The following is a 27,928-nucleotide window of genomic DNA, read 5'->3' as shown; positions in this document are numbered from 1 at the left end:
TATGTTGAAAATCCATTCTCAGAACAGTGCTTTATAAAACGGAACTGATGAATGATGATAGGCGATTATGGCAAACAACTGTTCTCCGAACTTTGCAACTTAACATGTAAACAGAAAATGAGGCATATTCCACAGTCTAATAAGCGATACCACCATTTCCAGGAAGTACTTATTTATTGCCTTATCATCCTTACACCAGGAGGCTTACGTCAGAAGGATGTTGGTTCAGACTGGTTCTTTTTGTTCACCAACAAATGCTAGTGCACCAGCATGATCTTTCCTGTGATATTGGTTGACCTAGAATGGTTAGTTGCTAACACTAAAACTCAACGTATTCCAGTGACCAGCAGTGGAGGTCTTTTAAACAGGGCAGTTTTCTACAAACTTTGACCCAAACATGCTCACCTAAGCGATTAGAGCTGATTAAACACAGACATAGAGCCCTGCTGTTCAGTGAGTAAATATTGTGTAAATCTGTGTCCCTTAGGGCTACATATTCTCGTTCATGCGGCACAATCCAAATCTTTCTGATGATTTTCAGCGATATAACCCCACACGGAGAGTTTACCATACAGGTAGGAGACGGCTGGTTTAAACTCCCACGTCTCCTGGTGCTTTCAAGCGTGACATAATGCGACTAGTTCACATCGTATTGTGGGTTTAGCGTAGCATGAAGAGGATGTTTGCTTCATTTAGAAATAGATAAACATGGACTCTATACACATGGTCTTAATTAAGTCAAAGATTTTTGTCAGTTTTAAAGGGGTTTGGGGCACTGGGAAAACAACTGTAACAAGCTTTGGCTACCATAAAGGTAGGGTAGGTAATTTGTTTTATGAACACTTTCTGTTATACTGGTTGAAACTCTCTTCACATCCTGATAGCAATCGGTAATAGACGTGGTCTAAATATTAACAGCCGCCTTTTACAGTTCCTCCTAAACCAAAACAACAAGCTTATGCTGCGTTCACGCCATGTCGTAACCATAATTTAGAGACGGGAAGCCGCGATGTTCTACCCGTCCTCAGACCCGGATTTATGTGTTTATATGTCAACACTATCAACGGCAAAATGAATCTGCAGCAGTCAGGTGGTACAACTAAAAGCTCTGTAAGTTGTTTACGTTGATTATTATTGAAATGTTATGTGCTTTGAGACATGAGGTAATTTAACGCCGCTCTTGTCTCGTGACACTGCTGACAGTGTTTAGAAGGAGGCGTGGCTTTGGAGAGCGCTCTGAAGGGAGGGTGGGATATCATGCTTTCAATGCTAGCTTGCTATTGCTAGCCTGTCCGAAATTGCCTACCCTACCTTTAAACCAGCCATGACCAGCAAACTTGCTCTGGCTGGGTTAAGGTGGGGTTTTTTTTTGCAGCAGGGTCAGTCCTAAATAAGCAGGTATATTAATCCACATATGTAGACCACCAAGACTGCACTAAACAGAATAATCTAGTTCATAATAGTACTAAGTACTGTGAATTTTTGTTTAAAAATATTCAAAGTATTTTATGACCAATTCACACTGGAACGACAGATGCCGACCAATGAGTTTTGTCGGATCAGTGTGTTACCCCAGTCGTTATCTTTTGCTGTTGGTCTGCGCTTGTTTTCGCCGATTGAACGCGTTGAGTCAGCGTTTGTCGGGTCGTGGAATGTCTGAGAAGTGATGTATTGTAATTGTTTGTCTGCATTGGTCTGCGTCTGTCGGTGTGAATTGGGCTTTACAAGATAATATTATTTCAGTTTGTCTACTTAAAAATTACACGTTTAATTCAATGTGTTGCCTGCCGTTTCTTTGTAATTGTTCAGTCCAACCTTTGAAATATACTAGCAATGTCTGAATGTCAATGGTTTCTACACCAATTTTTTTGATGAAACGGCTCCCACCAGTAACACAGTTTTATCTCATTTTAATGTGCCAATTCGTGTCTTGTTTGTTACAGATTGCTGAGACACCTGTGTGACAGTCTAAACAAGCACATGGAGACTGAATTGGGCCGTATCGTCGTCCTTGAGGACTTGTTTCTTAGTGGAAATCCACCATTGTGAGGCCCTGCGAAGGTGAACACCTGTCATCACATCAATACGCTGCTCTCATTTCAGGAGTTTGAGGAGAAGAGGAAAAACAAACAAGCAAGGGAAAAGATCTTCATGAGCGCCAGAAAATCCAGAGACAGAACACACTGAGACACAAGGAGCAAAATGCGGACACTAAATATGACGCGTGTCTCTTTCCTGTTCCTCCTGGTTGTCCTCCTGGTTGGATGGGGTCAAGCATCAGAAGACGACGTCACCCCTCGCCTGAGTTTCTCTTACAGTAAGTGCACGGACACGCACATGCACAACTCACTCTGTCCATTTACTGAAAGTGTGTAAAAGAGCCGACTGGTACGAGACTATAAATAAAGGCTGGTGCGGAGTCGACTTAAGAGCTCTGAGGAGGCTACGGGCTGGAAACCCTGTCATCTCCCATGCACAGTAACACTTGCTGAAGTGTTGATAAACAGAAAGCAGATATCAAGAGCTGATTGGTTCATGCTGGCCTCCGGCGTGTTTGTATGGAGGTGGATTACCGCGTTTACATAACAACTGTGCCACTGCGAACATAACGCGCAACATACACATGCATCTCCACGTCAGTCATCAAACAACAACAAAGCTTCTATTTAACATTTCTGAGCCGTCTCATTCTCCAACAACATAATACGTCCCCTCTCTTTCAACATCTGTCATGTTAAAGACAAACCACTTCCTCTCGCGTGAATCGCTGGCACTTTTTGGGTGCGTCCATTCGTGTTTTTGCAGGCTAGAGGGAATTGTGAAGAGAAGGGGCACAATGAGTCTGTAAACACAGCACACTATGGCTTTATTAAGTTACTATGGCACTATTGATCATATTAGATGATTGCTTTCATCACTAAGGTACAAAGACTTTTGTGTTGGAGAATGTTGACGCCTCTAAAGACAAAAGTGTGGTTTTGTTCAAGCAGTGGCGTGCGGCACGTGGTTGTTTTTCATGTAATAAATACAATTACACGCCGCATTGTCAGAAAAGTAAATGAAACTAATTGTTGTTTCCACGTCCACAAATCCTCTTTGTGCAGAGACACAGACGTCATGGGCTTGCAGTGTTTGTTCTATGTTTCTTCACTTATTTATCTGAGTCACCTTTCCTCGTTTATTTCTCACCTTCATTTAAACTGGCTCAGGTTGTGTATACTAAACCTGCCTGAACAAGCCAACTAACTCTTTTGAGGGTCTACTACCTACATGGAGGTCTTGTTCATTTGCCAACATATACAAAGACCTCTTCTCTTCTCTTCTCTTCTCTTCTCTTCTCTTCTCTTCTCTTCTCTTCTCTTCTCTTCTCTTCTCTTCTCTTCTCTTCTCTTCTCTTCTCTTCTCTTCTCTTCTCTTCTCATATTGTGTTGTCTTCTCATCTTGACTCGTCTCGTCTCTTCTCATTTTATCTTGACATTTTGTTTTCTTGTCTTCTTGTTGTGTCTTGTCTTCTCTTTTCTCGTTTTATCTTGACATTTCATCTCTTCTCGTCTTGTTTTCATCTCATCTCTTCTCTACTCTTCAAGTCAAGTCACCTTAATTTATATAGATACTCTTCTCTTTTTTGTTTTTCCTTGGCTTCTCTTCCTTTCTCATTTTGTCTAGTCTTCTCTTCTCATTTTGTCTCTTCTTCTCATCTAGTCTCTCTTTACTTGTCTGCTCATCATGTCCGGCCTCTACTCTGCTATATTTTTTTCTCATCTTTTTCATGTTTCTTCTTTTCCTTTTCTCTTCTTGTCTCTTGCCTCAGCTCTTTCTACTGACCAGTATTTTCTTGTTGCACTTTGTTCCTTCTGTCCTTCGCCGTTTGTTCTTGTGTTGTCCTCAGGATCATGCTGTATCGTAAGAAAGAATGCAGCTGTTCTTTTTACTGGTGTTTCTCAACTGTCTGTCTAATACCACGAGGAATCCTGCTCATTCTCTTCGTTTGAGTGTGTTCCGGTGTGTCTTTGTCTCTGTATACACTGTCACTCACCCTAATGGCAAATGTCATGTAGGTAAACCTGAATGAACGGAAAGTGTCCAGGGCTGAATTCACTAAACATTTGTGACCATTTAGCGCACAAGCCTGCGTCTTATTCACTAAGTCAAGTTTAACCAGTCGTACATTTGCACAAAAATGTAACTTTCGTTGGTATTACCTGATTAGCATAATTTCTCAAGTGAATTGAACATATGCCATCAGAGAGTGTGGTTTATTCTTAGTGAATCAGTATTTTGTAGTAGACTTCTATATTTGGCTCACGCTTATAATAAACAAAGCTTCTGCACTGTTTAAATGGTTCAAATTACTGCCAATGAACTGTTCAGTGTGCAACACTAGTTAAGTTAAATTCAGGAAACTGCTGTGGTCACACTGACTCCAGCTCACTGGAGACAAGTCTCTGAAGTTTTCAAACCTGTACAGTGATATAAAACACACTCCGATCTGTAGGACAGCACACACTTCACCTAAGGAAAAGAGCCAGGCCTGTCCCTCCATCCCAATGCCACAAACATTCTCCTCGCTTTGCTGGTTTCCACCTTCCCACTGTTCTAGAAGCTAATATGGCATGAATAATGAATGTGTGTGTGTGTGTTACGGTGTGAACGCTGGTCTGCTTCTCATTATGTGCCTATCAAGAAGGATCGCGGGTTGTAGGAGGAGAAACTACATCTGCTCAGCCTCTCTGTTGTTCCTCTCTTTGATACACACCATGCTGCAGTGCTTAAAGCGCATTAGAAAGCTATTTAAAAAGACACCTATAAGCGGTTTACACTAGAGCGCTTTGCTTATCCAGCCATTTTCTCCTGGTAAAGCTAGGTAATGCTTTTACAGAAGGAATCTCTAGGATGCTAACTGGTCTGTTTAAGAACCTTGGTTTATGCACTTACTTGATTTATCAACATAGCCTATACATCGAAATGACTGCATAGTGTGATCCACCGTATAGCATGCACAGGATCAAGCTTTGTGCAGTGTTTGATTCTTCAAAGGATAGTGGCTGGAGGTGATCAGACATGCCTGAAGCAGCAGAGACCTGCACTACGTTGTCCATGGAAGGTTTCCAAAACGTGCATCAAGTGTCCATTCATATCCAGCCACATGCATCAAGTAGCTTCTCCGGTGGCACATTGTAACATGAGAGGAAGGAATGTCTCTTGTTTACCAACTTAGAGATGCTGTTTTATTAACCCTACAACCAAAGCCACATTAGCTGCGTTTACATGGACCATAATAATCCAATTATAATCGCACTAGTAGCACAGTCGGAATAGAAAAGTCACATGTAACCATGTCAATCGAAATGATTTGTCCAAATCTGATTAAAAACTCAAAGGAAGACTGCGAGTGTTTAGGGTGCCATTTGGGACAGGGCCTATGAATGAAATTCGGACGTACTACATCAGCCATGTTGTTACTGTCACGTGACCTACCAGATATGACACTTCACTTCTATTCATAAACCCCCCATCAAGTGTCCATCAAATGCGCACTTCAGAATCTTGGCGGAAGTATTAGGTCATCCGGGGACTTTTCGCCTAATGCTATGTATTCGGACATCCTACTTTTTTGGCGTATTGTTTTTTGCATACTATATAGTAGGGAAATATTAGATTTCGTACGCTGTGCGTCTACTTTTTAAAAAACAAATAGCATGTATAGATTGATTGACAGTCGTGTTTTGTATGCTGATCAATGCTATGAAAACCAGACTTGGGCAACTTCATTCTCAGTACAACATTGAGGAATTTTGCAGACTGCTGTGTGAGCTGCAAAATAGACGCCACTCATTATTATTGCGCTTCCAGTGTGGTTGGATTGATCTTGGCACGACTGGAGTATATTAGAGCCACATCGTGAAATGCTGCTAAGTTCTACTGATAAATCAAATCCGTCAGACCCGTCAGACAAAGCAACCACACAGACTACACAAACAAATAGAAGTGTTTCCTTGATCATTGTAACTACATCCTCTATTTATTTATTTGTTTATTGGCACCTGTTTCACGTTACCATGGTGTCCCAAAAGCCACCTGAAACTGGACCATCCTGTACATTTTGATATATAATTATCATACTGCTAGTGACTTGTGCAAACTGCAGGTTTGTGTAAATGCAAAAGTTGTTTTGTTGTTTCATAGGGAAGATTAATCGGCCTCTATTTCCCAGTAAATGTTACCACACGGCTCATGAAAACCCTAATTACACCTTTCGTACCCTTTCTGCCTTGTGAATTGCAGTAAATTCATTTAACACACATTTTTTGATCAAACCTTTAACTGCAGTACTTGGCGTCATGCACATTCATCCTCTTTGGTTTAGTTTCAGAGGCCCCCTCTGTTTGAACCAGGAGTGTTTATATGGGTACTACTCGCCAAACTCATGTTTGACCTACCCAGAATTCCAGCGGTCACCATGGTGTCGGTGCAAGCTGCCACTTCTGTACTTCTCATGCTAACAAGAGAGACGTTGTGCCAGCTCACTAAAACAAACACTAACCTCTCTCCTGAACATCTCCACAGATTTTACTTGATGTCTTAATTTTTTTCCCCATCTCTTCCTTTCTTGTCCTTCCCGTGACTTCAAACTGCTCTCTTATTATATCATCTGTTTTTTTAATATTTCATGCTGGGTTTCTAACTTTGGAACAGGGAGACCCAGCCACGCAGGGAGAACACAATGTTTCTGAAGTGTAAACCGAGAGTTGCGTCATTCCTTTCTCCTCCTCCTCCGGAGAAGCTCAACAGTCATTTCTCATCAACGCAGAGCATTAATGAAAACAGAGCAGTGTGAGAAGGTTTTTGGGAAAGCGGTTTGTCCTTTAAGGGGAACGACAGTAAGAGCTCACTGTAAAAGAGCCTAGAGTTTCCCTGGAGAACTTTGCTGACCACATCCTTTGGAAGGAAGGGAGCATTTGAGAACAACATCAAATGTAACTGAAATATGAGTTTTTGTTTGATTACATCAAATATTATGCTATGAATGTTTGAACACATAGGGCCAGATAAACAGGGCAGATTAGTTTGAGAGTGTAATCCCATAAAAGCGCCGATGGGAGTGGAAAGTTCTGTGCGTGATCTACTGTGCAAATTAAAGAACGCAGACGCAGACGTATCATTTCCAGAATGACCAACCAAGAGCAACGCAAATTAGCGTCTGGTTTAAGACATGCTTTTTTGAGGCGTTAAAGAATGGTGTAAATGGTGAGCGCAAACCATAGTAAATCACCTTTGCATGATTCATCCCCCTCTCAAACATTTTGCGTCTGAAGGGAAACTTATACAAATGTATATGCAATAAGGTCAGCCGCAAAAATAACCACCCACACTTTTTCAGCGCTAGTTTTTCACTGCGTATCTTTAGTAAATCCTGTAGTTTTTTAACGCCAAAAGAGGGTTTGTAAAGCTGTTAGTAAATCTTGCCTATAGACTGTATTACATTTCGGTTCAGTAAGATTTTCAAAATGTTTTTGAAAGAAAAAACATCTTATACTCATTAAGGCTATATTTATTTGATCAAAAATACAGTAAAAACAGCAATATGTGAAATTACTGCAATTTAATAATTATAACTAATAATTATATTTTAAAATGTAATTTATTTCTGTGGTGCAAAGCTGAATTTTCAGCATCATCACTTTAGTTTTCGGTCACATGATCCTTCAAATCATTCTAATATGCTGATTTGCTGTAATATTGTAATATTGAAGTAATATTTCTAATCAATATTGAAAACAGTTGTGCTGCTTAATATTTTTGTGGAAACCATGATACATTTTTTCATTATTTTTGATGAAAGGAAATGTCAAAAGAACAGCATTTAGTTGAAATATAAAGCTTTTGTCTTTACTGTCACTTTTGATCAATTTTATTGCTTTTTTGCTAAATAAAAGTATGAATATCTTTCAAAAAAAGTATTACTGACCCCACAGTACAAGTAAGTTTTATATAATTTAATTGTACTGTACAGTATATATTACGGTTTGCAGAACTCCACATACTATTCAGTGAATCAATGTTTTTATGTAAATGACTCCCGAGCCTGTGTAGCATCAGCTGACTATCCGGCTAATCCAGCAAAGCTTTAATGGAGAATGTGTGAGTGGAGATCGTCCACACAGCGGAGATGAGCATTCATGTGTTCTTGCAATTCAAGTTCAAATTCTTGCACCCATTCAATTCAGGGTGGTTAGCAAAAATTTTAGCTTGAACATATATGAGCATTATAAATGATCTCAAGATGTCTTGAGGACCAATACAGTTTGCTCCTAATGTACTTTGTGAATCCAAACCACTCCAGTTTCACTTTTGTTCAATTTTATATATAAAGATACAGTTACTCTGCAAAAAGTGTCACACATCTACAGTGGGATGCATTTGTTTGTAGACACAGTCATTTTCTTTCTCCGGTCACTATGTATGGTACAGTCGAAAGCTGACCAGCCCCCTGCGTTCAAGGCTTTTATAGGATACAGGCGCTATTAAACATTTACAGGCTCTACCTAAACAATGCAAATGTTAGTTTCAAACTATTTCTCTGGTCTAAATCCATTCTGTTTGGGTTCTGACAAAGCCCAATAAAAAGATGTTGAAAGTGTTGTAGACAGATCCCACTGGAGATCTATAGGCTCTTAGATGAAATTGAGATGTTTCTGTTTCAGATACACTTAGCAAACCTCAGCGGTTCAACTCTTTATTTGTTTTGTTTTTTTGTACAAGACAAGAGTGCAGCTTTAATATTTTATCTAATGCAATTACATTTCTTTCACTGATTATAATGGGTTCTCTCTTGTGTCTGGATGTACATGGTGTAAGTTTATGATTATGGTTGTGAAGCTTCAGCTTCCGTAGCTCATCTGTTCACCTTGACCCATGAATAACCGTCTTTTTTGCACAGGATTTAAAATTTATAGCGTGCTCTTTAGCTTCTTAGAAAGAACAGATCTTGATGTTCTTGTCGTCATAATTCTTGAGCAACAAAATAACCGTTTACAACAAAATAATTGAAGAGAGCATTTTTCCAGATTGTTTTTCCCCACATCAAAAGCAGCATCATCAGTCCTCACTTTGTCATTAAGGCAACAGGGGGCTTGTCATTCTCCTGACACCTGGAGATGACATCATCTCTCCTTCACCTCATACACTGTTTACTTGGCGCTCGAGAAGGTGAAAAAAATGCAGACACAACTTACACTTACAGATTTGTCTGCTTCGCTGTTTAAAGTCATGAAACGGAAGTTGCTTTTCTTCCCTATTGTGACGCATATCTTTTCGCTATCCTATCCTTTCACTCGGCTTCTTGAACTAAATATTTTTTAGGGCAGACTTGTACAATGGCAATTGATTGGATCGTTGTGGTTTGCTATTGCTATGATCTCATGTGAGTGACAGGTTGCCCCGCCCCCATGCCAGTAAACACATGAGAAGAGAAGAGATGAGAAGTTGTTGCCAGAGGGAGGGGAAGTTATTTTGAGTAAGGATTATGAGGGCATATGATTTAAAAAATAATAATGTGCACAAATAAATCATATATCATCGCTGTCTGTTGGGCGAAAACTTACCTAACGGTCCAAAACGTAAAATGGGGAAAAAAAATGTATTCTTTTAATAATTGAACACCGCATTGTCAAAGTTGATATTGTGGCTATATACATGGTCAGACACTTGCATATGTCAATATATTATTAACTTTTTACGAGAATCAAGCTGAAAGGGAGTTACAAGGTTTTTGACCAGTGAATTTCGAAGATTTTCGGACATAGAATGTGTTTTTGTCTGTCATTAGAACAGCCACATCTGAGGCAGCAAGTGCATCGCATTACTTTTTCATCAACTTACAGGTTATAAAGTTTATTGCAGCTATGTGGGTGCTCTTTTGGACACAATCTCATGATATAAAAGATAAAGTGCTTCGCACAGGCTATTTAAGACAACTATGAATCAATGTCAAATACTAGTCTAAGACTCTTCTCTGCTCCTCAAAGCTCAAACACATAAAGCATTAAGTAAAGAAATCGCTGTCCTTATTCAAAGAACTAGTTCTTTATTCACCCTTGCATTGCAAACAAGCATCGACGGTCCAAAATGCGTGCGGCACTTTATTCACGATAGAGGCGGGCTGGAGTTAAGAGGTTTTACCGACAGCTTGAGGATCCAATGGAATTAAGATATTTAGTCACAAGCTCTTTTTAATACTTTTCATTGGTTAAATATTTACAAAACCCACAGACAGACGTAAAAGGGTGTCCAATAGAAATGATTTATGGGAAAAAAAAGACGAAATATGAACATTAGGTTTCTGCCCGACTGCTATGTCATCATAAGTTCTGAATTGTCAATTTTGATTTCATGGTGATGACTTTAATAGTTCAGCATTACCAGCTATATAGTGTGACAAAAAAACAAGGTTTGTGTAGGATTCTAATAGGCATTTAACTTAAGAGCATTTTCCTCTGAAAGCTCAACTCATCAGATACACTATTTACTTAAATGAGCCGTCTACTGAGGCCTAAACACAACCGAGCTTTGATCTTTCACACTGACGGCCTGTCGCTCTTTTCCACGGGACGCTCTCGTCTCTAATTAACTTCGGGCATGTACTGTTAGAGCAGCCGTAGGGAATCCCGCTCTGAAAACCGAACATGGAAGGGTTCCCTAAAAGCCTGCATAATTAATTTCTCTCTAAATGGATTAGAAAGCAAATCGCTGCGGATATGACAATCCATTTAGTAGTGGCTTTCTCCAAAAAAATTACATTTAATTGCATAATGGCAGTAATGATCTCATATTGCTCACATCAACACAAAGAATCTATCATGTCTGTAGAATACAGTAGAGTAGATGGAGGAAAGGAGACTTTGAAGATAGATGAGGGTCAACAAGACAAGGGCGTACAAGTCATGATATCAGCACAAGAGACAATAACTACTTGCTTCATAAGTACCTCTCTCTCTTGTTGACACTCTCAGCCCTCTTTCCTCACGAGTGGGAACAGGATAAGCCTTTTCCCAGCATGCAACAGTGCAGTTTTGAGGAAGCAAATCTCAGCTGTCGTCATGGAACTGCCCTATGGGAACTGACCTCAGTCAACTCAAACAATAATACCACAGACTCATTGAGAGAGAGAGACCGTATTGTCTGTGTGAGGATTGGTAATGTTTCAAGACATGGAAATCGATGAGCAGGGCATTAGAAATGTTGGGGTTAGCCTGGGTCATTCCGCCACCCCAAGCCTTTTTAAAGTTATTATAGTTCATTCGCTGGAACTGCATTCCATGTAATTCTTAATTAGTTTTGTTTGTTGCAGTTCATTTTCAATGGCCCAGTTCTTTCCTTGTGTTTCGCAATTGCACCTTTTTAAAACCACATAAGTGGTTACAGGCAGACATCTTGAACTTAACATGCAAGCACTTTAAGTCAAAACTAAAACAGGCCAATATTGCCAAAGATTTTCCTTATTTGAAGTGGTCTGCATTTAGTTAGTGCTGACCGTGGGCAGGTGTTTATACAGCTCTGTGTATGTTTTATGGCTTGTGTTGCACCATGTAATTCCTTTAACACAACATACAATGACCAAGACAATACTAATATTAAATAAATTAAATAAAGTTAAGTAAACATTTAAGCCGCCTTTTTCACTATCTCAGATAAACATCTAACGGGAAGTCATTAATTTATTTGTGTAGTAGTACAGGAGCTGTGTGGAGTTCAGATCATACAGTAGTTATGATTGTATGTGAATGCTGGATATAATAAAGAAAACATATGAATACAATATATATATATATATATATATATATATATATATATATATATATATATATATATATATATATATATATATATATATATATATATATATATATATATTAATTAAATACTTTAAGATAAAAGCTTTTATTTTATTTTAACATTTGAATATACATTTTATTATATTGTTATTAATACTTTAATGTTAACATTTAATATTGAAGCATTAATATTTATTAGTGCTGTCAAAATTGGTTAATTGCATAATACCGGTAATCGCATTTAACAAAAAGTTTGTAAATATATATGTGTGTGTGTGTATATGTATATATATATATATATATATATATATATATATATATATATATATATATATATATATATATATATATATATATATATATATATATATATATATATATATATATATATATATATATATATATATGTGATTAATCAATTTGACAGCACTAATATTTAGATATCAATTTGTGATTTACTGTAAATGTGTGTATTATGAAAGCTTGTTTCCGCCTCCAAGTCTTTAACTCGCAATTCTGACTTTATAACTCGCATTATGCGAAAAATATATATACATATATAGATATAGATATATAAATATCTGCATCGCAATTTTCTTTTAAATTGTTTTATTCCGTGGTGGAAAAAAGCTTCCATAGTGTGTGTGTGTGTATGTATGTATGTGTGTGTGTGTATATATATATATATATACATACGTAAAACATAATTAAACAGAAAATGTATATATTTTTTACAATATACTTAATAGCTGAACCACAACTCACTGTCATCATGTCGATTTTACAGTGAAGTGTTCAGTAAAACATTCACATGTGTGATTTTCCCTGATGGGGCTCAATTATTTGCCTCATTGTGTGAGCTGCGGGGAGAAGCGTTACAGCTGTGCCACTCTGGAGGATAATCGAGGGAACGCTTTCTGTCTGTGCAAATCCCACTTAAGCCCTGTTTGGTTGCAGATATTGCCCTTTGTCCTTGTCTCAGTAAATCGCCATTAAATTTCTCCCCAAACCCTCTGAAATGAGCGCTGCCAGTGCCGAGCGGTGCCCTGTTTCATCCTGTAATCAGAGAGAGGGGAAACACGAGACACACGGAGGCACAGACCCCAGTAGCGTGCCACTAATGTGCCGTGTTGATCCCCTCCTGCGGTTTAGCAGACTGGATTCAGTGGTAATAAGCCCTTCTGGCTGAGGGCTGATGCCCTATTATTACCGCATTGTCTCCCCCGGGACTCAGGAAGTGAGCGCAGACCTTCTGCAGCAGCTCCCAGAGACACGGACGCTTTTAGAGTCTTACCTCAGCCCAAAGTCACCCACGGGGACACATTCAGTGTAATCATTACTTGCTCTCCAAGACCTACCAGGCTTTCTAGGATTCTGTAAATTAACTAAATCAACAGCACAGGTTGTATGTCATGAAGGCTTCAGCATTTATACCTATTGACCTTGTATTGTATGTGATATTGGTGACACTTTAGTTTGGGGAACACATATTCACTATTAACTAAGACTTTTGCCTCAATAAACTCCTAATTTAATGCTTATTAATAGTTAGCAATTGTTGTTAGGTAGTTGTTGTAGTGGCTAAGTTTAGGTATGGGGTAGGGTTAAGGGAAGACATTTATGTGCTTAATAGGTACTGAGAAACAGCCAATAAGCTAGTAATAAGCAACTAGTTAAAAGTTGTGGATATTTTTTTGCCTTCTGAAAATAGTTTAAAACAGATTTCCTGATTTTAATTTAATTTAATTTTAAATCTCTACATATTTAACATGGAATATATTTATATTTATACAGGGCATGTCATTAACACCCGCCAACACAGTCACTCCTACTAGCCACTTTGGCGGGTTGAATTTTATATATGATATATACATTTTTCAATTGTTGTCTTTTAAAAAGGAATCTGAAATAATGCACTAAGTGCAATGTAGTGTTGTTAAAAAATATTGATATAATGTTGAATAAATGATTTTTCGATACATATTGATACTGAAACTCTTCCAATACTAATTTTCCGCAGATAGATACTTTTTTTTGGCTCTCCTTTCTGTGTATCTTGGACTGAAAGACAAGTGTGATTCAAGCTTTAAAGCCAATGACAGATGAGGAGAACACTGGGTTTGCCTGCAGTGATGAAGGTCGTATTTACAGCCTGTTGACATTGATTCGACATGCATCTTAAGACCCGAGAAGCTGGTATCTTGGAATTATGTCATTGTAGCAATGAGAGTGCGTGGTTATGACAGCCTATGGAGAGATGAGATGAAAGACTATTTCCACACATTTCATTTCACACACATTCTGAATCACCACCAAGTTCTCAAGTGTCTGGTCTGCAGTCATAAAAAGCCATGCAAAAGTATGATTTGGCATTCTGAAGGGGATTTGAGCCAATCACAGTGCCACTAACCCTCTTAGCAAACACCCCCTACTGGTAGGAAATATACCACTTTTTATTGATGCCGTTGTCTCAGTAACAGAGAAACAGCCTGCAGGAGCTGCCATGATAATGATGCAGTGCAATATCTTTGATTAAGAGATGAACATCTGTCTCTGAGCTATATGTGGCCACACACAAATGCTCATTCAACAGTGATTCAGACACTGCTGTTGCAACAGGTTTTAGTTTTCTCACTGCCAGCCACTAAACATTTGACGTTATTGTCTCTACCTAAAGCAGTGTTTCATAACTGTAGGTCATGAACTAAAGGTGAATCGAAGGTTTGTTCAGGAGGGGGAAAATTAAATAAATAAATAAATAGTAGTGAATATATAATAACAAAACAAATACCCTAATTTAAAAAAAATTATGATAAAATATGCAAAGTATAAGAAATACGATCTAGACTACATCAAATATTGGTTCACTTGCAAGGAAAATAAACTTAAATATATATATTTAAATGTTTTATTTTAAGGGAATTTTGTATGATAATATTATACCGTCAAAAATAATCCATCGTTTTTACAGAAAAAACCTGCCAGCTGTGGTTGCCAGAATAATTCTGTACAACAGTAAAAATGTAAATTGTACATTTTACAGTTTTAAAAATATTTTTAACCAGTAAATCCAATTGCTACTGAAATCAGTTTTGTAACTTTAACACACTGACATGCACACAAATACAAAACACCTTCATGCAAAACACACGACACTAAAATAGTGCAATAAACATTCATTCAACAACATAAAATGTAACATAAAACACTAATATACATAACTGATATAAAAAAACTAGGAAGAAACATAATTAATTCAAAAAAAAAAAAAACATAAAATGTGAAGTGTCACAGTGGGATCTGGGAATTTCAGTTTATGGCTTTTCATTGTGAATTATAAGATCATTTGTTCTTTTTACTTAAATGTATTTTACTGTAAAATTACACAAAATGCAAGGTTAGATCTATTATAGTTTTTACTCCGTATGGGAACTTACCAATTTTTTAAAAATCAATTAACAGGTTTTTACTGTTGCATTTTTACAATTAAAATTACAATAGATTTTTCGCAATTGTGCATAAAACATTTAGATTAGTTGGTTGCTTTTTACAAGACAATATCAGTTGAAACCAGCTGAAAAGCACAATCACATATCTGACTTTTGCACATTTATCTTATTTCCAGTAGTAAATCTTATTGGCTGGGTTTTGCTGACATTCCACCCTCTCTCCCCTCTCTTTTTTCCCATATCTACTCATAGATGCAAACGAGAGGTCGGCCAAGAGATTTTCACCCGATGGAGTCTTCAATTACACCTCTCTGCTCCTCAGTAAAGAGGATAACATGCTGTACGTTGGCGCTCGAGAGACTCTCTTCGCACTCAATATCACCGATATCAGCAGAACACAGCTGCAGCGTAATGTGAGTATGTCTGTGTGTTGCATTCTGGAGAATCTATAAGCATGTGCATCAGTCTGTAATATGGGAAATATTAATTTAAGGTTCAAATGAGAGTAGAACATCATTGATGTTGAATCTAGGCATCATTTAAAGGCGATAGTTCACCCAAAAACGAAAATTCTGTCATCATTTACTCACCCTTATATTGTTTCAAACCCATATGACTTTCTTTCTTCTGTTGAACACAAAGAAAGATATTTTAAAGAATATCGGTAACCAGACAGTTGACAGTAGCCATTGACTTTTTTTCCCCTACTATGGAAGTCAATGGCTACCATCAACTGTCTGGTTACCAATATTCTTAAAAAATATCTTCTTTTGTGTTCAGCAGAAGAAAGAAACTCAAGGTTAAGGTTTGGAACAACTTGAGTGAGTTTTGGCACACACATAAGTGTGAACGCAGGTAAAGTGGGTCACTTTCTGATAATTTGTCACTGTTTTTAAAAAAAAATGTCCAAATGGCTACATCAATGTCATACTATGTCGTTCAATTTTGTGACATTGATTATCAGTGAATAATGGATTCAATTTCAATCCATTCATCACATAAAGCTATCGTGTGATTTCAGAAGACTTGAAATGTAGTGCTAAAGTCACTCCTACTTTTATTGGGATTTTGTGTCCTTTTTCATTCAGTGTAAGTGTCCTACTTTACCAGTTGTCCCACTTCCTCCTTATTGTATTTTGACATCATACTTTGCAACAAATTAACTTTTTAAGTCATAAATAGACCTTCACAGTTCACTGCAAATATTTTGTGTTGCTTGATTTATTTTGAACATAACAGAAAGGCTATGTTACAGCCGAGGTGACTCACTGTAGGCCCACTCAATGCAAATGTCCTTGTTAATGCATGATGCTTCTGTAAATGCACTATAGCTGCCGAGACTGCTCAACTCAGTCAGCTCTGCGATTTTCACTTTTTCAGTTAACATGGAGCACGCCACAGAGAAAGAGAGACGAGTGCAGTTTCAAAGGGAAAGACTTACAGGTAAGTGAATGAGATATTCATCAAACCAAGTGGAAAGATGTATATTTGAACATGACGTTTCATGTTGATTCGTAACTCAACTAAGAAGTACGTCTCTAAAGTAGATGTTGGGCAAAATGTGAATCTGAGAAGCTGCCCGTCGCACCACTTTCAGTTCATAGGATCCGTTATTGCCTTGACACGTCCACACTGTAATTTCCCTGAAAGCTTGACACTGCATAAGAGCTGTTATTAGATTAATAATCCGCATGCCTAATTTGCTGCCAGATTGATTGGTCTTGAGAGCCAGGTTTGGATGGATGTTGGGACCCTGATGAAGACACAGTAATAACTGCTGTTTCTTGAGACCGATGACACACAGCTGCCAGAAACCTCTCTCAGACTATTACAGAGGATTTAGATCAAACCTAGTGATGTGAAAACTAATTCTGAGCCACAGCCAAGCAACCCTTGTGCACTCAAGCCTGGTGCTTAAATTTGCCTTCATATGATGTTCAAACTCTTTGTTCTTGAATTTTTTGTGTCTTTGAAAATTAATTCGGACTACTATCATATGTAAAGTAAAATAAAAAATTCTTAAAGGGATAGTTCACCCAAAAATTAAAATTCGTTATCAATTACTCACCCTCATGCCATTCCAAACCTGGACACAACTGGAGATATTTAAATGAATGTTGGGAAAATGTCTGACTTTTATTGTATGGACAAAAGATATTTAGAAAAATATATTCACAAGTCGCAAGTTTCCAGCGGTCCGTCCGAAATCATGTAATTTCCAAATAGGTACTACATTTGAATTTGAACTTACTTTGCAACCGTTAAAAAACATATATTCTAGTATACAGTAGAATTGCTAGAATGTGTGTAGTATGAATGTAATCCTTACATACTATATCCTCCATGTTGTCAGTATCATGTGACCTACCAGCGTCAGTTGCGTCGTTTCAACTCCATTCACAAATCCTCTCCCGTGGCCTCATGGGATAGTTCGGGGACTTTCCGCCTACTTTTTTTCAAATACCATGTATTCGGATATTCTACTCTATTGGCGTACTGTTTTCCGCATGCTATATAGTCGGGAAGTATTCGATTTCGGATGCAGCGCACGTGATCTAATAGGTGCATCTATGCCCATCACTTTAATAACTGTCACATGTCTTAATAATTGTCTGTCTCTCCCTCTCTTATGCATTTCCTTTTGGTTTCTCTTTCTTATTCCAGATTGACTGCTTCAATTACATCAAGATTTTACTGCGTGTGAACAGCACTCACCTGTACGTGTGTGGAACGTATGCTTTCAGCCCTAGCTGCGCGTACATCGTAAGTACCGTTTCATTTTGTTCTATTCTGCTGCAGGATTTCACCACCTCCATCCATGCTTTTAACAGACTGCAGGGGAGGAATTAATTATCCATGTAATTTACTCAGTCAATCAAAATGTCCTCAGAAATACACTCTTCCGCTTTCCCCGAGGGTAAATACCGTTCGGATGAGAAATGATTATTGCCCTGCACTTTACTTAGACCCCTCACTCTGGAGACGATGCCTGGATTGGTCTGTGCACTTGAGGGGTCGACACGGACCGCTAAGATTGAAGCTTAAGGATAGTGTACTTTGCATACACAAGCTGATTCTGTGACAGCTGTCCCCTGAAATGGTTTGCAGATTTACACTTTACCTTTATGCCCCTATAAAGACACAAACGAGAAAGTGTGTCCTGCCGCAACTCCCTCCAAACATCCTTTTTATCAGGATCCTTGGCCCACACACAGTCGATAGGACACACAGCATCCTTTCGCTTTGAGTGCGTTCACCATGTTCTTACTATCTCCTCAGACTTATCGCAATAACATGACGTTCTGTTCAGCAAAATAAGGTCCTTGTTTAGTTCTGCACAGGCAGTAAGCGGTCAGGGCAGTCGATACAAGAGACAGTGCTTGCTGTCTTTACAAGAATGTCCCTGTGTCTTTTTCCCTCCAGAACACGTCTGATTTTTCCCTGGTGCGCAGTGAAATGGGAGAAATCGTCACCGAAGATGGTCGAGGCCGGTGCCCTTTCAACCCTGAATACAAGTCCACGGCCATCATAACTGGTACGTGCTACAAAAACTGGTGTAACGTTCAGTATTTTGGCATCACTGTATAAAACTTAAACTTGTTTATTTCAGTTAGGGTGTGTTCACACTTGTAGTTCAGTTCTTTTGGTCTGGACCAAAAAAGAAAATGATACATTGAATCCTGATTCACTTAGGACTTCATTTTCACAGCGTTCACACTTATTCAAATGAACCGCACTAACACAGCAATCGCACCAAAGTTAGTTTTAATCGAATCAAATCTGCCAAGTGTGAACGCACTCTTCGTTTCCAAGGCAACTTTTCTAATTTTTGGTTCAGTTTTTTTACTTTAATATTTATTTATTGATCTAGTAGTAATCATTTATTTGATTTCAGCTTTATTTTAATGATCCGAAAAGGTTTTATATATATATATATATATATATATATATATATATATATATATATATATATATATATATATATATATTTAGTTAACAATAACAACACTGGTCTAAGTGCATTCTTATAGATCATGCCGACTCTATACGTGCTACAAAAAGTAGAGTTCACGACACCCTTTCCTGATTTGCTTCATTAATGTCTGTTGCTTTTGAATTATGGTTTTACAGATGGAGAACTGTATGCCGGCACAGTCAGTAACTTCCAAGGGAACGAACCTATCATTTACAAAAATGGCCTTGGCCAGGGCACAGCCTTAAAGACTGAAAACTCACTGAACTGGCTTCAAGGTAAGAGCCACATCCACTACAGACCTGCTTTTAATGGAGCAGATTCACCGACAGTTGTGCACAGTATGCTATTTAATGTCCCGCAATTCAGTTTAACCAGGCGCTAATGTCTTAAAGGAATTTGTTCCTCACCTTCGCCATTTATCATACTCACCTTTATGCCATTCCTCTAAACCTGCAAGACTTGTGAAGATATTTTTGAATGGAATCTGAGAGGTTTCTATCCCTCCATAATCAGTCCAAATGTAGTATTATTTATATAATTTTATAGAATGACCTGTCATTTTTATATTTTCAGTCGTTTTCAGTATACCTTAAATAATTTTTTTTAACCAATTGTTGTTTTAGTTTTAGTCATTTTTGTACTACGACTTATTTATTTCAATTAGAAGGCAACTCTACTTATTTTCCTTTAAGTTTTTAAGTTGAAGTTTTTCATCTAATATTTAAAATAGAATTTCCATTTTTGGGTGAACTTTAAGTGACTCGGACGCTACAACAGCGCAAACAGCATGCGAGTAAATGCTTCTATAAGTGGCACAATTCCCAATTCTGTTCTCTTTAAGGATCAGTCCCCCTGAAGTTACCATTAAGAGGCGATTTTGGCACAGCAGAGAGTTATTCATATAAAGCAAGACTACAGAGAACAAAACAAATCAATTCAGTTTCAGTTTACACAGTCAAACCCTTCTCACTTTACTAAAGAGTGCTGAATAATAGCTTAATATTTTGCCATAAGTGGCAAAGTTGATGAGAGACGCATGTGCAAAATCGATCCTGAGCACTTTGATAGTGTAACACAAGATCTTCTACTGGTAACTACAACTAAAGATTGTCATACAAAAGGGGTTTCAGGTGGACCAGTGGCTATATTTGTGACATAAAGTCCACATTATTTAAAAAGCTGCTGTCTCGTTGTGCTGTCCGTGGCGTGGATTGACACTTGTTTTTATTTCTCCCACAGACCCCGCTTTTGTGGGCTCAGCCTACATTCAGGAGAGTTTGCCCAAAGGCAACACAGTCGGCGATGATGATAAGATTTACTTCTTCTTCAGTGAAGCGGGAAAGGAGTTCGATTTCTTTGACAACACCATTGTGTCACGCATCGCTCGCGTGTGTAAGGTGAGGGGCGTTTCGGTGTAAACACACTGTTGAAGGGAGTTGGATAAGGGCCATTCTCGATACAGCAATACTCCAACTACATGCATGTACACACACACCATTTAATCTCCCCCCAATTAAGTGTAAAGGAATATATGGCACTATGTTTGTGCATGTTAATATTAGTGCACATATGTGGGACATTGTGTGTGTGTGCTCACATGGCCGTGTGATCGTTTCATGTGTCACACTGAGGTGAGAGAGGTCCGCTGCCTTTCAGAGAGATTAGAAGGTTTGTGTTTCAAAGACACATTCCTCAATGCAGAGCTTTCCCTTTACTTGGTCCGCCTCCAATTCTTATCTCTGCTCAGCAAATATTAGCATTCATCTGTTGACTTGAGGGGCAGCTGAAAATGCGCATTGCACACACACAAAACACTCATTCTTCACAGTTCTTTTCAAAGAGGTCTATAATACCTGTAGAAAGCTATCCTATGGGTGCTTCCAGTTATTTTTGGGCCTATCACCAAAACCATAAATGCTGTGTGACTTATTGGCCGATGAAATCATATGTGCACAATACCAAACTCTCCACTAGAGAATAAAAAGGGAAACGAGCTAATATATCATTAATATATGAATGCAACAGCAACACTGTTTGTATCGCTCTGCTTGCATGTGTTTGTTTGTTTCAGACAGACTAAGCAGTGATAGCAGAATGTGCAAGTCATTGAATCATTCACTCAAACGATTTGTTCACAACACTGAATCTTTCAGGAACGATGCAAGTGACTCTCTTATTGAGTGATTCATTGAATCACTGACTTAACCAGTTTGTTCAAACTACTGATTCATTCAAGAATGAATCAGTGACTTGTGATCTGTCTGTATGAGTGAGTCATTGAATCATTTACTCAAACAATTAGTTCAAAACACTGATTCATTCAGGAATAAAATAAGTGATTCTCTTCATGAGTGAGCAGTTGAATCATGACTCAATTCGTTCAAACCAATGATTAATTCATGGTTAAAAAAACAAGTAATTGTCTGTAAGAGTGAGTCACTGAATCATTCACTCCACCGAAACGAAACACAGATACGACGTACAACTGTGTGCTGGATTTGTTTGAAACTTTGTTTAACGCTGCAAAAATAGGAAAAGAACTGTCTAAAATCTGTTTTTAAATTTTACGTTTGTCTTTTTTTTTGCAGTGTAAAACAGTTTAGTCAAAATATAGAAACAATTTTGAATGTCAATCAATGGAGAAAAAATGCTTTTTGGGTTCAGATAGTGTAGTTATGGCATCTACTAGCAGGATGCTAACAGTGCTATGGTAACTTTGACCACTCGGTATTTTCAAACGCAGTGATGAATAGAAACATTCAGCGATGGCCATGTAGCTCATTCAAATAAGCTTTTCTAACCAGCTTCCCTAAGAATAATGACCTAATGGTTTTCGTTTTCACACCAGCTAATTTACCAAGCGGCAGCCGATAGAAGGTTCACGCACTCCAGTCTTCCTGCCTTGTAATATGGATTATCACACAGGCTGCATGAAATGCCTCCTGACAGTTAAACGCTTGCAATGCCAGGGGAATGTGTCCTGCTTATTGGCATCCACTACCTTAAACATTATCCCAGGTTCCCTTTTTAGCATGCCCCATATTCCTCCAACCAGATCCACTGGAGCCCAGCCATGAGGAAGGGAATGCAATGATTATGTTTATACGCTGCATTTTCTTGGTATTGTACCTTATCTCCTCTCATATAGTAAACAAACGTAATGAATCCTGCAAAGCCCATTAGTGGACTTAATTGTCGTACATTCTGTGATGTGACATGCAACAAAGCCAGGCTCACGGGCCGATGCACAACCCCTTTCCTATCACATCTTTGATTATTTAAAAAAAAAAAATTCCTTTGCTTATGCTCTTTATCTCAAATCGGTGCATTTGCGCACAAGGAGTGATCTGAATCTTAAGAGAGTCTCTACGTTGCCAGTTGGGTTAAAGCACTGACCCTGTCTGTTCTGAGCGGTGCACGAGCCGAGTGCAACATCTGCAAGATTCATTTGCCTTCTCGTCTTGCTTTTGAAGTCTGAGAATGATTTCAATTCCACTGCTCTTTCTATATTTTGGTTTCTTTTCTTTTTGACTCCTAACTTTACCCTTCAATCACGTGTCACCTATAATATGGATACTTTGGTGCACTTTTGCACAGATGACCATGTCAAATTCCAGTGGAAACTGTGATGCATGTCAAACTATCCATTTGCGTGCTGCAACAGTTCCTTATTGTTTTAAGATTCTTTCTGAATTGCACCTGGGGTTTGGATTTGAAAGCGTACCATATCGTGTACACTCAGAATGACAATGAGCAGATCCTTTGGTTTCAATTTAAATTAATGGCATACAGTATGTGGAAGCTTCTCCTTTAAGTTTTTAAAGGTGCACTTTTCAGCTACCACTGTTCTGCCATTGTAGAAATACCTTAAATATATGGGTATATTTTGTGTGTATATATATATATATATATATATATATATATATATATATATATATATATATATATATATAAAGATGAAAAACTTAAATTAAAGATGTTGCTTAGGCAACTTACTGATAAAAATAAGTTGTAACCTCAAGTACTAAAATTATTAAAAAATTTAATAAAATAATGCTAAAAATTATCTAAATAGATATATAAAAAATGTAATAAAAATTACAAAAGCACATTACAAAATTAAACTTAAACTAAAATTAGAACAAATATGGATAAATACTATAATATAAAACTAAAATAACACAGATTTCTATCTGTATTTGAACAGGGTGATAAAGGTGGAGAGAGGGTTCTTCAAAATGTATATATTTATAGATAGATGTACATATATAAATTATACATAAATACATAAATGTGAGCATGCATTTACTCATCTCGCTTGCACAAAAACAGATTCATATTCCTCAAAATTAATAAAAACTATGAATTGCAAATCTGCAATAATTAACTGTTAAATTACACAAATATACTTTATGTATTTAATCTCACTTTATTAACCAAACCCTGGTAAGAAAAAGTAATGCAAATATAATGTAACTTTACTTTCCATAAAAAAAAAATAACAAAGTAGTTACTTTTTTAAGGAGTAATGCAATATTGTAATGCATTTCTTTAAAAAAATAACTTTCCCCAACACTGCACTTCATTCAAAAATAATATTACCCCTTAAATAATAATAATTAAAAATATATATGTATTACATACTGTATATTAATATGCGATTACATAATATAAATGATTTTAACCTTTTTTTTTATTGCTTAAAATAACCTTTGACCAAAAGCAATAAAGTAATTATGGATTAATTAGCTTAGCAATTTTATACGATATTGTGAAGAACATTTACTGTATGATTTTGATGCTCGTTCATGGATTATAGTGTAGGTTTACAGTGCTAACTCTGCTGTTCAATGATGGGTGGGAGTTTCCCTTTAAAAGATTTTATTGGAATGTGTTGTTGCCGGTCCTGCTGGTATGGGAAGGCGTTGTCCTGCGTGCTGGATTACAATAATATTATAATTAAAGGAAAGCTCATTTTCTTTGGAGAGCAGCTGAGATGGATGAATAAAAATTGTGCTTTTGGGACCTCTGCTTTACGTGCTGTCGTTCAGGCCACTTCTTATCTGTCCGTTTCTCTGCCCTGCTCTTTGCCCAAACTTCTCTTTCTGTTCTCGTCTTTGATTGTATCTCTCCGGCCATTTGTTTGTTCAGGTGTTCAGTATGAAGTTCTGCCTGAGCGAGGGTTGACACTAATATAAAGCTGCCCTGAAAAACTAAAATATTTAGTTGATTCATGGTGTGGCTTTGTTCTTCTTCACCTGTGTCACAGGGTTTATTATCCAACATCCCTTCCTTCAAGTTTCCAGTATAACTTTTTCTTCCTAACTGTATCTTTAGATCACTTTGCCTCTTTGTTTTTAAACCAATATTACACTACTATGAACTACAGCATAGCGAATAGTGCATCATATTTAACAACAAAGGGAGAAGTCAAATCAGTATCAGATTAAGCAATTGTCTATAATCCAAGAATTAGTTACATCATTTCCTTATATCACAACAACAATCACATTTTCCCTTTCGTCTTTTCTTTTTTATTAAGTTGCAGTATTATGTTAAACAGCAAAACAGATCTATAATATTAATGGGGAAGTTCTCATAACTGGCTGTGTTTTCTCTTCTGATAGACGTTAAAGCCCGTGAATTATTCTGCCTGTTTTGTTTAAAGGGACTTAAAAGTACCAAAGTTAAGGCATGTACACCCCTCAGGGCCTCAATCACAAAAACACACTGTTGCACTCAGTCTTAATGCACAACATGTGATAGAAGCTGCAGTCCTTGTCCAGTTCAAACTCTTTATGTAAGAGAGAAAGTTGCCATCATAATCAGCATTTCCATTGGCTGACGCACCAGCTTGTTGGAATCGACGGCAGCTTCTAGTTCCCTCTCGTGGTCAGAAATGCTCATGACAAGTCTTAGCACATATCCTCCTCAATTTACCTTCACATTTATGGCAGGCGCTTTTATCCAAAGCAACTTCAGAGTTTACATTTGGCCAGTTTTTGAGTGTTTCCAGGGAATCAAACCATATGCTACCAGTTAAGCTCCAGGAACATATAACAGGACTCATTTTTGTCAGGGTTGTCATTGTCAACTAACACACAAAAAAAAAAGTTTTTGATAATTTAAATAAAGCTGTGTTTATATATATATATGATGAAAAACTTAAAATATATATATAAAAAAAATTGAATAAAAATTACAAAAGCACTTAACAAAATGACTTAAACTTAAATGAAAACTATGGATAAATACTATAATATAAAACTAAAATAACGCTGATTTCTATCTGTATTTCCACAGGGTGATAAAGGTGGAGAGAGGGTTCTTCAAAAGAAATGGACAACCTTTCTGAAAGCCCAGCTCCTGTGTTCATTGCCCGACGACGGGTTCCCCTTCAACATCATCCAGGACATGTTTGTTCTGACCCCCAGCAAAGAGGCCTGGAGGAGTACGGTGTTTTATGGCGTCTTCACCTCACAGTGGTAACGTATTACGCTATATCTCCTGAAATTGCATTTAGAATACAGTGAATACCATTGTGGCTATGTTTGAGTTCCTCTTAAACCTTGGAGAAAAAGAAGAAATTCAGCGTTCATTTCTGTTATTGAACCCTGCCTGGCATTCAACCAGACTCCTTTTGCTGTACTTAGTGTGGGAGTTGTGGGTATTGATTGAGTGCATTAACATGGGGCAAAAGAGACAGGACAGGCAGGAGATGTCAGCGAGACTCAGAATAGCCTCCCTCTTGTGTCCGCCTACGCAGCTGTTATGTCTGAGGTTAAATCAGACGCTTTTGCATTTTGTGTGCACTCAGCTCCTGTTTCTGAGTCTTTAAGGTGCGAGTAAGTGAGGTTGTTATTTTACATGTGTTTGATGAATATGCATATGTAGACTGATTGTAATGAGTGTTGTGTTTGTGTGTACAGGTACAAAGGCGCTTCAGGAAGCTCAGCTGTATGTGCGTTTACCATGGACCAGGTTGAAGAGGCGTTTAATGGACGTTACCGGGAAGTTAATCGGGAGACGCAGCAGTGGTACACCTACAACCACCAAGTGCCAGAACCCAGACCCGGAGCGGTACGTTTCGTGTTATGTTCAAAAACAACTCGATGGAACGCAACAGACCCGAACGTGGAAAAAAAGAAAAAAAAGCAGTGCTTAAAAGGGAAAGTTCCCCCAAAAATTTAATTTCTGTCATCATTTACTCAGCTTGATGTCATTCCAAGTCTGTCTTCTGTGGAACATTTTGAGAAATGTTTGCTTATACAATGGAAGTCAATGGTAACTAAAGCAAAGCTTCAGAATATATTTCTTTATGTTCCACTGAAGAAAGAAAGTTATACAGGTTTGGAATGACATGAAGGTGAGTAAATAATGACAGAAATATACATATTTGGGTGAACTATCCCTTTAAGAGAAGAAACAGCGAAAAAAGATACTCGAAAAATATCTCAACAAACTAGTTTGTTGGTGGACGACTAATTGACCAAACTGACCCATCTCTTCTAAACTATCTTGTAGCCTATATTAAAGTTGGCATGAAATGAACATTGTGATTGTGATGTATATTCGAGTGAAATGGTTTCTCGAACCAGAAAAAAATAAGGACAGGACTTTAAGGAATTGATTCATGGATCATTGTCGTTTTTTGCTGAGTGACTGGTTGCAGGAAGGGAGAGATTACTGTCCCGTTCTTGCAACGGTGCACACGTCATCAGAGAAGAGATGTTGTTGCGTCGGGGAGAGGATGTTTGATAAAAAATGATGAGGGCTAAAAAAAATAATGATTCATGGATAAATGCAATCCTACCTACAAAAATAAGAACTGACTACATTGATTTTATTGTGACTTGTATATAGAACTTCTTCTATACTGGGCAATGGTTGTAATAAGATTTTCACATGCCAATTCTAGCTAACAAATTTCATTCTTAGGGAGCATTACGCAAAGATTATTTGACCGTGAGTTCAGGTCGTCTGAGTACAAGATCTTTGGGTCACACTTTAGATTAAGGTCCAATTCTCACTATTAACTTACAATTAGCTATGCCTTTTGCCTCAATAAACTCCTAATTACTGCTTATTAATAGTTGGTAAGGTAGTTGTTAAGTTTAGGTTTTGTGTAGGATTAAAGGATGTAGAATATGTGACCCTGGACCACAAAACCTGTCACATGGGTCAATTTTTTTAAATTGAGATTTTTACATTATCTGAAAGCTGAATAAGCTTTCCACCGATGTATGGTTTGTTAGGAAAGGACAATATTTGGCCGAGATACAACTATTTGAACATCTGAGGGTGCAAAAAAAATCTAAACATTGAGAAAATCACCTTTAAAGTTGTCCATTTATGTTCGCGATTGTGCTGCATTCACTCACAAAAATTAATGTTTTATATATTTACGGCAGGAAATGTACTAAATATCTTCATGGAACATGATCTTTACTTAATATCCTAATGATTTTTGCCATAAAAGAAAAATTTATAATTTTGACCCATACAATGTATTGTTGGCTTTTGCCACAAATATACCCGTGCAACTTGTGACTGGTTTTGTGGTCCAGGGTATGGTCATACAGAATAAGGCATTAATATGTGCTTTATAAGTACTAATACACAGCCAATATCCTAGTAATATGCATGTTAATAATAAGCAACTAGTTAAT

At 37.6% G+C, this 27,928-nt stretch overlaps 1 protein-coding gene across 1 annotated transcript in view; it reads left to right on the top strand.

The window, feature by feature from the left end:
• Positions 1 to 27,928, top strand: part of sema4ba (sema domain, immunoglobulin domain (Ig), transmembrane domain (TM) and short cytoplasmic domain, (semaphorin) 4Ba) — a 64,879-nt gene that overhangs the window by 28,198 nt on the left and 8,753 nt on the right. Inside the window, exons 2-10 of the mRNA XM_079621517.1 lie at positions 1,944 to 2,317; positions 15,536 to 15,696; positions 16,664 to 16,726; positions 17,948 to 18,046; positions 18,707 to 18,818; positions 19,415 to 19,534; positions 20,499 to 20,656; positions 25,563 to 25,744; positions 26,189 to 26,339. Coding sequence (XP_079477643.1) covers positions 2,203 to 2,317; positions 15,536 to 15,696; positions 16,664 to 16,726; positions 17,948 to 18,046; positions 18,707 to 18,818; positions 19,415 to 19,534; positions 20,499 to 20,656; positions 25,563 to 25,744; positions 26,189 to 26,339 — 1,161 coding nt within the window. The 5' untranslated portion in view covers positions 1,944 to 2,202. The remainder of the gene's footprint in view (positions 1 to 1,943; positions 2,318 to 15,535; positions 15,697 to 16,663; positions 16,727 to 17,947; positions 18,047 to 18,706; positions 18,819 to 19,414; positions 19,535 to 20,498; positions 20,657 to 25,562; positions 25,745 to 26,188; positions 26,340 to 27,928) is intronic.

The sequence above is a fragment of the Phoxinus phoxinus genome, assembly GCF_949152265.1.
Source record: "Phoxinus phoxinus genome assembly, chromosome: 8".
Classification (NCBI taxonomy): domain Eukaryota; kingdom Metazoa; phylum Chordata; class Actinopteri; order Cypriniformes; family Leuciscidae; genus Phoxinus; species Phoxinus phoxinus.
Note: the sequence above shows the minus strand (reverse complement) of the source record. Positions and strands in the feature narration are given on the sequence as shown.